The sequence below is a fragment of the Lissotriton helveticus genome, chromosome 5_2 (genome assembly GCF_964261635.1).
Source record: "Lissotriton helveticus chromosome 5_2, aLisHel1.1, whole genome shotgun sequence".
Classification (NCBI taxonomy): Eukaryota; Metazoa; Chordata; class Amphibia; order Caudata; family Salamandridae; genus Lissotriton; species Lissotriton helveticus.
The window spans coordinates 7427580-7440757 of NC_136066.1; the positions used below are offsets into that span (position 1 = coordinate 7427580).

At 49.1% G+C, this 13178-nt stretch overlaps 1 protein-coding gene across 1 annotated transcript in view; it reads left to right on the plus strand.

Moving 5' to 3' along the window:
• Positions 1-12602, plus strand: part of SLC27A4 (solute carrier family 27 member 4) — a 153785-nt gene extending 141183 nt beyond the window's left edge. The window contains exon 13 of the mRNA XM_078646644.1: positions 8504-12602. Coding sequence (XP_078502770.1) covers positions 8504-8661 — 158 coding nt within the window. The 3' untranslated portion in view covers positions 8662-12602. The remainder of the gene's footprint in view (positions 1-8503) is intronic.
• The last annotated feature ends 576 nt before the right edge of the window (positions 12603-13178 follow it).

Genomic DNA, 13178 nt, shown 5'->3' on the forward strand with positions numbered 1-13178 from the left:
GGCCAGTTGCCATTGGACTCTATGGTTGTTTCTAATGCCCGGAAGAGGGCGAACTCGCAGACCACTGGTGATGCTCCTCCCCCTGACAAGGAATCTAAAGTGCTGGAGGCATCAGGGAAGAGGGTGGCGGCTCAAGCGGCCAATATCTGGCGTATCTCAAACACTCATGCTCTCCTGGCCAGATATGACAGGGCGCACAATGACACGCTAGAGACCCTGTTACAACATCTTCCAGACCAGTATAAAGAGGCAGCTGAGATGCTTATTCAGGAAGGGAAGCTCATCTCCAACGCTTCTATTAAATGAGCACTGGACGTGGCGGACACCGCGGCCAGGGCCATTAACACCAGTGTGATGTTGAGACGTCAGGCATGGCTCAGAATCTCCGGGTTCAAGCCGGAGATACAAACCACCATCCTCAATCAGCCAGTAAACCCAGATAGGGTATTTGGTCCTGAGGTGGATACAACCTTGGAAAAGATAAAGAAGGATACCGAGACTGCGAAGTCCATGGGGGCTCTCCAGTCCCAACAGTTTAGGGGGAGCACTTTTCGTCGCTCAGGCAATAGAGGTGTTTCCAGAGGCCAGATGTCCCAGCAAACGCAATACAATAAAGGTGGGGCGCAGTCCTCTTACACCAAGCAGAGTAGAGGCGGCTATCGGGGCAACTGCACCAAGGGCAGAGGTCGTGGAAACCACAACTCCCGCTCCTCCGCCCCCAACAAACAATGACGCCCTGTCACTGCCCCCGGACCATACTACACCTGTCAGGGGGAGACTCCAGCAGTTCCTGCCGGTCTGGAAATCCATCACCACAGACAGGTGGGTCAGGAAACTTATCCAGTTCGGGTATTGTCTGGAGTTGACATCCACTCCACCCAACATGCCACCAAAACACCGTCCTATGTCCGCGGAGCATTTGCACTTATTGCAGCAGGAGGTACTCGTCATGCTGCAAAAAGGGGCAATCGAGCTCGTGCCGGTGGAGGAAGAAGGTACGGGAGTGTACTCCCTGTACTTCTTAATCCCAAAGAAGGACGGGTCCCTCAGACCCATACTGGACCTCAGACCCCTGAATCAGTACATTCTATCAGAACACTTCCACATGCTGACGCTGCAGCAGCTTCTTCCGTTGCTCAATCAGGGAGATTTCCTCGCAACCTTGGATCTCAAGGATGCCTATTTCCACATTCCACTGCATCCGTCACACAGAAAATACCTCAGATTCGCCATTCAGAATCAGCATTATCAATTCAAGGTCCTCCCTTTCGGGGTGACCACTGCGCCCAGGGTGTTCACAAAATGTCTGGCGACAGTGGCTGCGCACCTCAGGAGGCAGAACGTTCACGTTTACCCTTATCTGGACGACTGGCTTGTCCAAGCAAAGTCGGCCCAGCAGTGCGCCGCCAACATGTCCCACACCATTCACCTTCTTCACGATCTGGGGTTCTCACTGAATTATCCCAAGTCGCACCTTCAGCCAGCCCATGTGCGGCAATATCTGGGTGCGACGATCGATACTCTGGCAGCCACGGCTCAGCCAACTTCTGTGAGGATCGACAGCATTCAGTCGCTGATCCAGAAGTTCAGACCGCAACACCCGCTTCCAGCAAGAGTGTTCATGCAGTTGATAGGCATGATGGCCTCCTGCATCTTCATAGTCCCGCACGCATGATTGCATATGCGTCCGCTCCAAGAATGCTTGGCACATCAGTGGACTCAGGCTCAAGGACAGTTGAAAGACCTAGTGTTGGTGACCGGTCGGGCATACAACTCTCTGCATTGGTGGAATCCACACAACCTTTGCAAGGGCCGACCGTTCCAGGAGCCTGTGCCACAGATTATCCTGACGACGGACGCATCTCTCCAGGGTTGGGGAGCTCATGTACTCCACTACATGGTGCAGGGACTATGGACTACGCAGCAAAAGAAGATGCACATCAACCAACTAGAGCTGATGGCAATCTTCATGGCACTGAAGGCATTCAAAGTACATCTGTGCAACAAAGTCGTGTTGATCCGGACGGACAACATGACGGCCATGTACTACATTCAAAAACAGGGAGGTACACACTCTCCACAGTTGTCTCATCTAGCTCAGAGCATGTGGAAGTGGGCCATTCAGAGGAACATCTTCCTCATGGCGGAACACCTCCCGGGCAAGGACAATCAGATGGCGGATCTGCTCAGCAGGTACAGCCATCAAATGCACGAGTGGGAGATACATCCATCAGTACTCCGCCCGTACTTCCAGCAGTGGGGTCATCCACAGATAGACCTGTTTGCCACAAGGGAAAACGCCAAATGCCAAAGCTTTGCCGCCAGGTTCCCGCACCCACAGTCGCAGGGCAATGCGATCTGGATGAACTGGTCAGGCAGATTTGCGTACGCTTTTCTCCCAGCACCTCTCATACCGCTGGTGGCACGAAAGCTAAAGCAACACTCGATGACACTCATCCTGGTTGCTCCAACGTGGGCGCGCCAACCATGGTACACCACGTTTCTGGAACTCTCCGTGGTACCGCATCAAAGGCTGCATCTCACACCCAGGCTCTTGACGCAGAACCATGGCGACATTCAGCATCCAGATCCGCAACAGCTCAACCTGGCGATCTGGCTCCTGAAGTCTTAGAGTTTGGCTACCTTGACTTGCCTCCTGAATGCATGGATATCATACGGGAGGCAAGAAAGCCCACCACCAGAGCCTGCAATGCAGCAAAATGGAAGCGGTTTGTCATTTACTGTACAGAACATCACATCAACCCGCTAGATGCATCCACTCCCAACATCATCTGTTATTTGTTACATCTTTGCTAAATCTGGATTCTTTACGGAGAGAATTGGTTCTGCGGCCAACTCCTCGAAGGAATCGTTTAGGGTCATTAAAGAACTTTTGAAAACCCCCGAACCTCAGGTCACTCACGAGGACCCATGTGAGAAATGCTCAGAACTGGCCTCCTTTTTCAAAACTAAAATTGATAACATCCTTGCATCTCTTCCCCGGCTAACCGAGGATGTTCCCTCGGATGGTAGCCCAGGGCCTCAGCCCAGGGTGCGATCTGCAGTGCTGGTTTCCCTTGGTCCTGTCACTGCGGAAGAAGTTCTCACAGCTCTGACAACCATGAAAAGTGGTTCTCCGAAAGACCCTGCACCCATGAAGTATCTGAAGCAGGTAGCCCCTACCATCGGTGGGCCAGTGACGGACCTCATAAATCTGTCTCTCACCCAAGGAGTGGTACCCCCTAGTTGGAAAGGAGCGGTTGTGAAGGCTCTTTTGAAGAAGCCTAACCTGGACCCAGCCGACCCTGCCAATTTTAGGCCTATTTCCCTGCTCCCCGGCCTTAGTAAGGTGGCGGAGAAGCTGGTGAATAGTCGCCTATCTGGCTTCCTGGAGTCCAATTCCCTCCTGGGCAATTCCCAAACTGGCTTCCGCCCCGGTCAGGGGACCGACACCGCCCTGCTGGCAGTCGTGGAGAATGCAAGGAGCATTTTGGATTCAGGGGGATCGGTGGCAGTGATCCTCCTGGACCTCAGTGCTGCCTTTGACACCGTAGACCATCAGGTGCTTCTCCGACGGCTGTCGAAGGTGGGGGTCTCCGGGATGGCCCTCAAGTGGTTCGCTTCCTTTTTGGAAGGTCGGACATTTGAGGTGTGGGAAGGCCACGAGAAATCATCCTCAGTACCTCTCCAATGTGGTGTGCCACAGGGCTCATCGTTGAGCCCTACCTTATTCAACATTTATATGGCCCCCCTGGAGAGTGTGGTACTGCCTCTGGGTATCAAGATCGTCAGCTATGCTGACGATGCCCAGTTGGTGGTAGGTCTTCCCCAGTTGGTTCACCATCCCGACCGGCTGCACACGTGCTTGGATAAGATCTTCACGTGGATGTGTGGATCAGCTCTCAAGCTCAACGGCTCCAAGACGAAACTGATGTTGCTGGGGAATTCCCCTCCCTCTTTATTATCTAGCAGTTGGCCCAGCTGCCTGGGACCCGTACCCACCCCCAAGCAGGAGATCAAGAGCCTGGGGGTGTGGCTCGAGCAGGACCTGTCCTTTAAAACCCACGCAAAAAAGATCTCAGGCGTGTGTTTCGGCCTGCTCCGATCAGCCCGGAAGATTCTACCTCTCCTTCCAGTGGCCTCTAGGAGGTTACTCATTCAGGGTCTTATCATCTCGCGGCTGGACTTCAGTAACGTATTGTTCTTAGGTGCCCCAGAATCCACCCTAAATAAACTGCAGCAAGTGCAGAATGCGGCCGCCAGGCTCCTGATGGATCTTCCTAGGCGTCAGTCGGCTCGTCCTGCACTAACGGCGCTACATTGGCTTCCCGTCAGAGAGAGGGTGAAATTTAAGGCACTTTGTGTAGCCCACAAAATTCTACAGGGGAAAGGCCCACCTATCCTTGGGGATATGGTCCAGTCTTATAAAGCCTCCCGTTCTCTCCGCTCTGACCATCAACATCTGCTGCAGGTCAAGAGGGTGAGGAGGGCAAGAACCGGTGGCAGAAGATTCTCTATAAACGTGGCCATCCTGTGGAATTCTCTCCATCTGTACTTGCGCTCGGAAGCGACCTTTTTACGGTTCCGTAAACTTTTAAAAACTTTTCTGTTCCCTGCCTAATCCTTGTGCTTAGTGTGGTGGGTCTCTTACTGGATGAGCGCGGGGATGCCTAAGGGTAACCAGGCGCTATATTAAAACTCGTTAATAATAATAATAATAATAATAATATTAATAATAATCTTTACAAATGCAATCTAGCATATGCTTCCATTCGGATACACTTATCCGCCATAGCGGCTTATCTCCAAAACAGGCAGCATCTCTCTGTCTTCAGGGTGCCTGCCATTAAAGCATTCCTGGAAGGACTGAAACGGGTCATCCCTCCCATGACCCCGCCAGCTCCTGTATGGAACCTCAATGTGGTCCTCACCAGGTTGATGGGCCCACCTTTTGAGCCTCTACATTCATGTGAGATTCAGTTCTTAACATGGAAAGTGGCGTTTCTCATAGCCATTACGTCTCTGCGACGTGTTAGTGAGCTCCAGGCTCTCACGATACAAGAGCCATTCATACAGATTCACTCCAACAGGGTGGTGCTGCGCACTAACCCTAAATTTCTTCCTAAAGTGGTTTCGCAGTTCCATGTCAATCAGACCATTGAGTTGCCCGCGTTCTTTCAAAATCCAGAGACAGTTGCTGAAAGAATGCTCCACACTCTTGACGTCAAACGAGCTTTGATGTACTACATCGATAGGACAAAAGATTTTAGGAAGACACAACAACTCTTTGTTGCCTTCTCCGCCCAGCACAAAGGCAACCCCATTTCCAAAGCAGGTATAGCCAGATGGATCGTTAAGTGTATTCAGATTTGCTATCACAAGGCTAAGCGCACTTTTACGGTCCCCCCCAGAGCCCACTCCACCCGCAAGTTGGGGGCCTCCATGGCTTTCCTTGGTAATATCCCTTTGGAACACATTTGTAGAGCAGCCACATGGTCTACACCACACACATTTACTAAACACTACTGTGTAGATGTGCACTCCAAGCAGCAAGCAGCTGTAGGACAGGCTGTTCTTAGGACACTTTTTCAGACTTCTGCAGCTGGCACAGGCGGCCGCCGCTAATGGAGGGACTGCTATGTATTCTATGCTATAGATATGAATTCAGCAGCCCACATGCCTCGAACTGAATATGCTACTTACCAGTATGCATCTGTTCTTGGCATGTAGGGCTGCTGACATTCATATCGCCCGCCCTCCTCCCCAGCGCCTGTAGCGGCTGCAGAATTTACACTTACTCTTAGCATGGCCATCGCTCACACTGTTACACTCCATCTTCGCCACAATGGCTAAAAACAATCTGGGGATGGAGTCGATGCCCATGCGCACTGTAGTCCAGGGGAGGAGCCACCTATCTCGTGATACTTCGAAGACTCTTCCAGGACAACAATGTGCAATCATCCGGACCCAACACTAGGCGGCGATCTATGCTATAGATATGAATGTCAGCAGCCCTACATGCCAAGAACAGATGCATACTGGTAAGTAGCATATTCAATATATGGCATAATACCCCTTTATGAAGGACCTTCCTCATTTGAAAAGCATTGGAGTTTAAATAAATGGCTGTTTCAAAATGAACCAGTAAGTGTATCCGTAGATATAATCACGCCACAGCGGGGAAAATTAATGGGGTCCAACAGGACATGATTTAGAGCAACTCTCCGAATACGCCACAATCACACATTTATTGCTGCAGAGCAAAGGTAAAATGTGAGTTTCTTACCCCAGTGCAGGAAATAAACATGAAAAGCATTGTTAAGTGCCTAACAGATTGCATGTAACAACTACTTTACACAGTGAAATGGTTCTTCTAATAGTCGCGAGTCTGTTCAGTATGGTTTTTCCAGACTGCACAAACGGAACCACTTGCATCCTGTTGTTGCTTAAATACCTTTTTGGTAAAACTAGTCCACAGGAAAAAGTACCAAGACAGTAAACCATATATGCAGAGAGTATCAAATCTTTTCTTTCCGATACAGAAAAAAGGCTGAAAGGAATTAAACACAATTTGGAAAAAGTTAAAACCGTTTCCAGAAAGCGTGTTGTTTGTGATTTGGTGTAGATCTGTTGTGCCTTGATTTGAGAAACGAGTGTTTAACCGGGGGCTTGGGTTGGGCATGAAGGGGTTAATACTCAGAAAAAGTCAGATATATCTGGACAGAAGGTCCCACGGTGCTGAAATATATATATATTAGGTTGCCTCCGTTTACCTGCCTGCCAAATGAATTAAATTTGAAGATTGGGGAATTCTAAATCAAATCAAAGATAGCTTTATTCGATTTTACAATAAAATCATAAAAGCAGATAAAAGTGAATACATCCAGAAAAACAGTTACAATAAATGTTTAACAAGGTATGTACAAATGAACATGAGTCACAATTTCAGTTACCCCTTTCCATAGGAGAGCCACTTGATCTGTTTAGACCCTTCAAGTTTAATACAGTCCGCAATGATCACCCTATTAAAAGCAGTTTCTGTTGAAGTCCAGATCTTGTGCCACAACAATATAGGGCTAATTTTAATTAGATCTGAAATGAAGGGTAAAGCTATTTCTTTATGACAGACATAAGTGGAGGTGGAACGGGGTACAGCAAGCAAGTAACATAGGAAGCCATTTTCCTTTATTTGAATATCATGACAGTCTGCCACCCCCCATATGCCAGCTCCATACACTGCCGTCGATACACATTATGGCCTGGTAAATATCAATCAGGATGCGTACTGGCCTATCCCCTAGCTTGTTTGCAAACTGTTTCAAAACACCAATAGCCCGTGAAAAAGTTCCTAGCCATGATGGCTGATTTCCAGGTACCCCTTTTTGTTAAAAACAATCCCTAAATATGAGAAAGTATTGGTTAAGCTAATCTTTGATTTTTCCAAATGAGCATTACAGGTAATTTTTACCTTGTTCGAGGAGCACATGGTAAAAGTCTTCCCTATGTTGATCTTTAGTCCCCTATCACCCATGTATGTCGAGAAGCGGGTTAAAGCCTTCTGAAGACCTATTTGAGTTCTGACCATAATAACCGCATCGTCGGCATACAGTAGGATAGGGACACGTTCTCCATCAATTTGGGGGTAATCCACCTCCAGTTTTGTTAAATGGTCTGCCACCCCATTGATGTACAAATTAAAGAGAAATGGAGTCAGGATACATCCCTGGCGGATGCCTTTCCCAATTGGGAATTTAGACGTACATTCGCCTGTTTTCCCATAGCGGACTTTGGCCCCAGCTCCTCTGTATAACTCTTTAAGAAAGTTAAGAATGTTAAAATCAATGCCTAGATCAGCTAAGGTAGCCCACATAATGTCATGGTTCAGGCAATCGAAGGCCGAGCTAAGATCTCCAAAGGTCATAAATAGATTATTGCTGCCGTATATTTACCTATTAGCGCTGCCAGATTTAGGCCTTGTTCGACAGTACCAAGACCTGACCTAAAACCATACTGAAATTTGGAGAGGACAGCTTTGTCCTCAGCCCATATCTGGAGACGATTTAAGAGAATTCAAACAACCCGTGAGTGAGTTTTCATTGTATCTCCGATCGGGGATTTTTTTGGGAAATATTGTCGCAGAGAGAGTTCATAGGCGTTTGACCAATGACAGCCGCACAATCGTCTTCCTCCCAGTGCCACAGTTCATCATTTCTTTCTCCTGTGTCATTGAGTTTCTCACCGGGCATCACTGTTCTCTTCTCCATGTTATGGCCGTCCTTGTTTTACTCCCATTGTCGCTATTCTTCCCTTCCTTTCCCTTGTGTCACTGTTCATCTCTTTCTTTCCTGCTCAGTATCAATCTTCTGCTTCTCCTCCTGATTTCATTTCTCTCTTGCCTTTCTCTCTTCTTCCTTCTCCAGTGACTGTTCTTCTCTACTTCCTCCTGATGTCATTGCTGTCTTCTTTTTTCTCCCGATGACCCTCTTCTCCTCCTCCTCTGCAGGTACCTACAAGTTCCAGAAGACCGAAATGCGACGGGAAGGCTATGACCCGGTGCTGGTGAAGGATCGGTTGTTCCTCCTGGATTCCCACCTCGGGAAGTACCTCCCTCTGGATGAAGAGACGTTCCGGAGGATCCAGTCTGGGAAGCAGAAGCTGTGACCGTGGAAGGTCCCATCTTCTCCCGGAGAGCACTAGACGTACACGATGCATGGGTTGCAGGTGACGCGAGGGCTTCCCAAGGTTACGAACCGATACCAAGCTCTTCCTATACGGGAAGTGGCTGACCAAAGTATGCTGAGCCCAGGGGTGCAAAGCCTGAGACACTGGCCCCCTCCTCACCTCTGACCTCCTCCATTATGTCATCTATTACGTATTCTGGAGAGGGTGGCAGATTATTTTTTTACTTTTACCGTTGATTTTTGTAAAATTAATTTATTGCAGTTACGGGACTGCTTTTCTCTGGCTGTAATCGGGGAAGCTAGAGAGGAATTTTCTGGACTTGTTTGAAGTTATGACACGCACATGTGGGCACTGGACGCATCAACCGCGGATCCGCTTTACCTACGACCCTCCGGTGGGGAGCACTGAAGCATTAAGCACACCGCCACATGTATTCAAGAAGGGAATAATATTTATTATGTGTGGATTTGAAGTCCAACCGATGAAAAACTGTTAATCGAAAGGGAAATTGCATTTTATGCTCTTTATAATGTGCATGAATGTGAAGTGTGTCGATGGGTGGGTGCGAGTGTGTGTTTGCATGTGGGAGTAAGCACACGTCTACCTGTGTGCAGCTGATGGTCTGAAAGGAGTATGTGCATGCTTGAACATATGTCAGAGAGCACTTGTCTGAGTGCCACTGTGGTGTGTTATAGGTTTTTAGCTGAATGAATGACTGCGGTGATTTGTACCCCGTGTCCCAGCAGCACACTGACGTTCACAAACTCATCTAGAGCACACTGTATAGAGTACACCTGCTTTCGCCCGCACACACATGTATGTTACTGCTCTGTGTGCAAACATGCATGAGCGAGCATGTCCATGGAATACTGGTGGATTGTGTGTGTACATGCACTCACCACTTTCTGTGTGCTGCTGCTGAATCTGATCATGTATGTACACGCTTGGTCATGCGGCTTATAATCGTGGATGTATGAGCTCACGTCTGTCTGTCTGCTGATGCACACTTGTTGCATACGAACGTCCATTTAGGTCGAGCGTACAAGACAGTCCAGCTGTCTCACTGTGAAAGACATATCGTGACCTTACCAAGAGCATACAGAGGCTGGGGGCCCGTCCATGGCTTACCAATGGTTGGCTTTACTGTCACTCTCATTTGCCTGCTTCGTATTCGTGTCCGAGCTTGTCAATCTAGTGTTTGCTCCTCCCATGGAGCATAGCCATTTTACCATGTCTTTCGAGTGAGTTACTTCTTGGCCTCCGCTTGCTTTACAAGCACTATTTTTTTCTTTCTGATTAAGCACGACACAAGAGTGCATGTCTTTCCCAGAGATCTCCCTCGTGTACGTCTCTTCTCTGCACACCATGTTGCTCAGTCACCCGTGTGCTTCTCCCTACCACCCATCATGTTGCATTCGCTCCTGTGCCCTCCCCCCCTTTTCTTTCCCACCTGTGTACTTCTCCCCCACCCTCCCCATGCTGCTCTTACCCGTTGCTTCACCCCACCCATGCCCTCTACGTTGCTCCACTCACCCGCCACCCATCATTCAAAAAAAGGCTTTCGCACATCACGGAAGCTAAAAATCATGGACAAAGTTAATAGGTCTCAAAGGCGAAACCTGTTGGTTTTTGGCAATGCTTGTTTTCACTTACTTCTGGATTCTGATGTGAGAGTGAATAGCTGCTGTGGGGCTGAAGGGTGTGAAGATATTCTTACACCTGCTTGTGTGCTGCTGATTTGGGGGACTGTGTGAGTGCGCTCCATTTTTGTAGCGCTTGTGGGTGTGGATGTGTGTGTGTGTAGCAGTGTTTGTTGCTCATTACAGCTCTCACCCATACTCCGGACACACTCTTGCGCTCTCGGGAGGGCACTGGGAGAGCAGAGAGGGAAGCGATGCACTTCAGTGGAGCCTACGCACATCCGGTGACCCACTTGTCCACAGACACACAGACGAACCAGATGCTCCTCGAAGACGTCTTGGCTCTGCCTTCTCATAGCACCTGAGCCCAAAAGCGTAATTTCACCAGAGGTGCAAGTGAAGCAGTGGTCAACCAGCACAGGGCAACATGTTGCTAAGATAAAGAACCCATGTCCCAGGCAAAAGGTCTTGTAAAAAAGAAAATACAGCTCATGGTTGGTGGCATAGCAGTGATGTGGATATCATTTCATAAGTGATCCAAATTTGTTAAAAAATCATTAGCATAAAAAGTCCAGTAAAGACCAAAGCCCTTAAATAAAAAAAATCTATATGGTAAAAGTCCAGCAAAACAAGCGAAACTATAGATCCATGTCACCCGTCCACTTGTTTTGCAGAATTATGGAGGAAGGCAAGCAGCACCATCTAGGAGATGGACTGGAGCGCTGTAGACCGTATAGGAGACGCGCTGTCCTCCTCTCTGGTCCTACCGCTCCGCACTAACCAGTGGTTTTTGAAAACTCCACAGACCCACCTGGAGAGATGGAGCAGCATCCCTGGTGTGGTCCTCCAGTGCCGCTGAGCTCTCCTGGTGACTTCGGCCACCAAAGGACCATTGACCCCTCCTCCTTTTCAGCCTTGAACCCCAGTCCAGCAGGGTTGAAAAGGGTTCCTTCCCCGTCGGTTCTTTACTTGAGATGGGTGGCCCAGGTGACATCTTGGTACCACCAACAATTCCCAGTGTGTAGCCAGACTGTGTCCAGCTCCGCGCTCTTCTGGGCAGCCTCAAAGACCAGCACAACCGGCCTGAACAGTGTCCCTGGCCAGCGGTGGGGTGCGACCTCCCTCTGCCCCGCACGAAGGGCAGATCCTCAGGGTGGGGGCCACGTGGGAGAGAGCTTGGCATTCAGTCGGCTTCTGGAAATAGGAGCCACCTTGACCCGAAGACAGACACTAAAGAGTATCCCGAGCGCTACAAAGCTGCTTGCTGCCGTAAGACCCATTAAAAGTGAAATAAAAGGTCTATTCAGAAAAGACCATAGTGCCTTGAAGCCCTCATGCAGGCCAGTTCTGGATCTGTGGGGGAAGAGCCTTCTTTTTAGGTCTTACCTAGGCAGCGCTTGCACTGTCTCTCCGAGACATGCTGTGTTCAGGATATGGACATTAACCAACACCCATCTTTCTAATTGGCTCCTTTTACTATCCTTTGTAAATGGCTTCTTTTCATTGGTTAATATGCTCACTAGTCCCTCCTTTTTTTTACTTTTGTAACCTCTGATGGGGAATGCCCCTCTTACAAGGGGTATTACTCCTCCGGTTATTTATTACTTTGGAAGCACTCTTTCTTTATTGTTACTTGTTCAGGATCAAGAACTCGCTGGCGCCCACACTGGCTCCCTCTCTTCGGGCTGCAGCTGCCTTCTCCGCCTCCCTCCTGCTTGTAAATGTTTACTTCCTGCTTGCTCTTTGTTGTGGTTTACCTTTGGCTCCAATCCACCCCCCCCAACCTCCCGCCTGTCGAGTGTTTCGAGCCTTTTTTTAATTATGTGCGAGGGCTGCTTTCTATCCGGGCCACGTTCACAAGGTTCGCTTATTTAAATTCTGTTCTGCTGACGTGCATAATATAAAAGAAACTAAACGTCCTGAAACATACAATACAGCCCCTCTCCTTGGGCTGTCATCCTCTACAGCAGCTTCAGAGGGTCGGCGCTTTTCATGCTCGCCATAAACTTACAAGGGTGCCGCGCTTCAGTTTTCAGCACAGCGCCCGCTTTCATCGAATGCGGGGCCCATCTCCCCTATCGTTGCCATGTGGCTTGTTGTAAGTAATAAAATGTATTTCGGTTTGGTGCAGTCACCAACCTCTTAAAAGTAACATGTGGCCTTCCAAATAACCGTATCTCATATGGGTGACTTCCGATTTGATGCATGTTAATTACTGTGGTGTTATTTGGCGGCGCTGTGAATGCAATAAAACATGTCGCTGCAGGCGCCGTCCCACCAGTAACCTGTACATTGGATTCTTGCTGACAACGAAGGTTCGGCTGTTTCTTTCCTCTCTGCTATAAACTTCAGAAAGCGCCTTTTGGCTTCTAGTCGGAGACTGTAGCAAGCAAGGGGTGGGACGTCTGCCAAGCCGCGACGGATGTCCTGTCTGCTCCATTATAGCTCACAGAGGGCCAGTCGCTGCAGCTTGGCACATGTCCCGCTTCCATCAAACTCTGAATCAGGCTGCGAGTCTCTAGTGCTGCGAGGACCCAGTCTGAGCGCACTGGTCAACTCTTGCTGTGTGTGAGGATGTATCCATCGTGTCTTAGGGTTTAAAGAGCATGGGATGACCTTTGGAAAGAAGCAGAGTGGATAATGTGCCGGGGCAGCAGCATGTGCACAAAGGCGACAGAGAGCGCTGTGCTGACATCAGTGACCGTCATGTAGAGTATGGCAGGCAGCCTTCGTAGCACCCTCACACAGGCCCCATGGTATGGACAGTGCCTTGCAATAATGGCAGCTACACTCTCTGTGCTGCACAAAGCGTCACTACCACAGTGTGCAGTGGAAGCCGCAACACTCACTAGACAG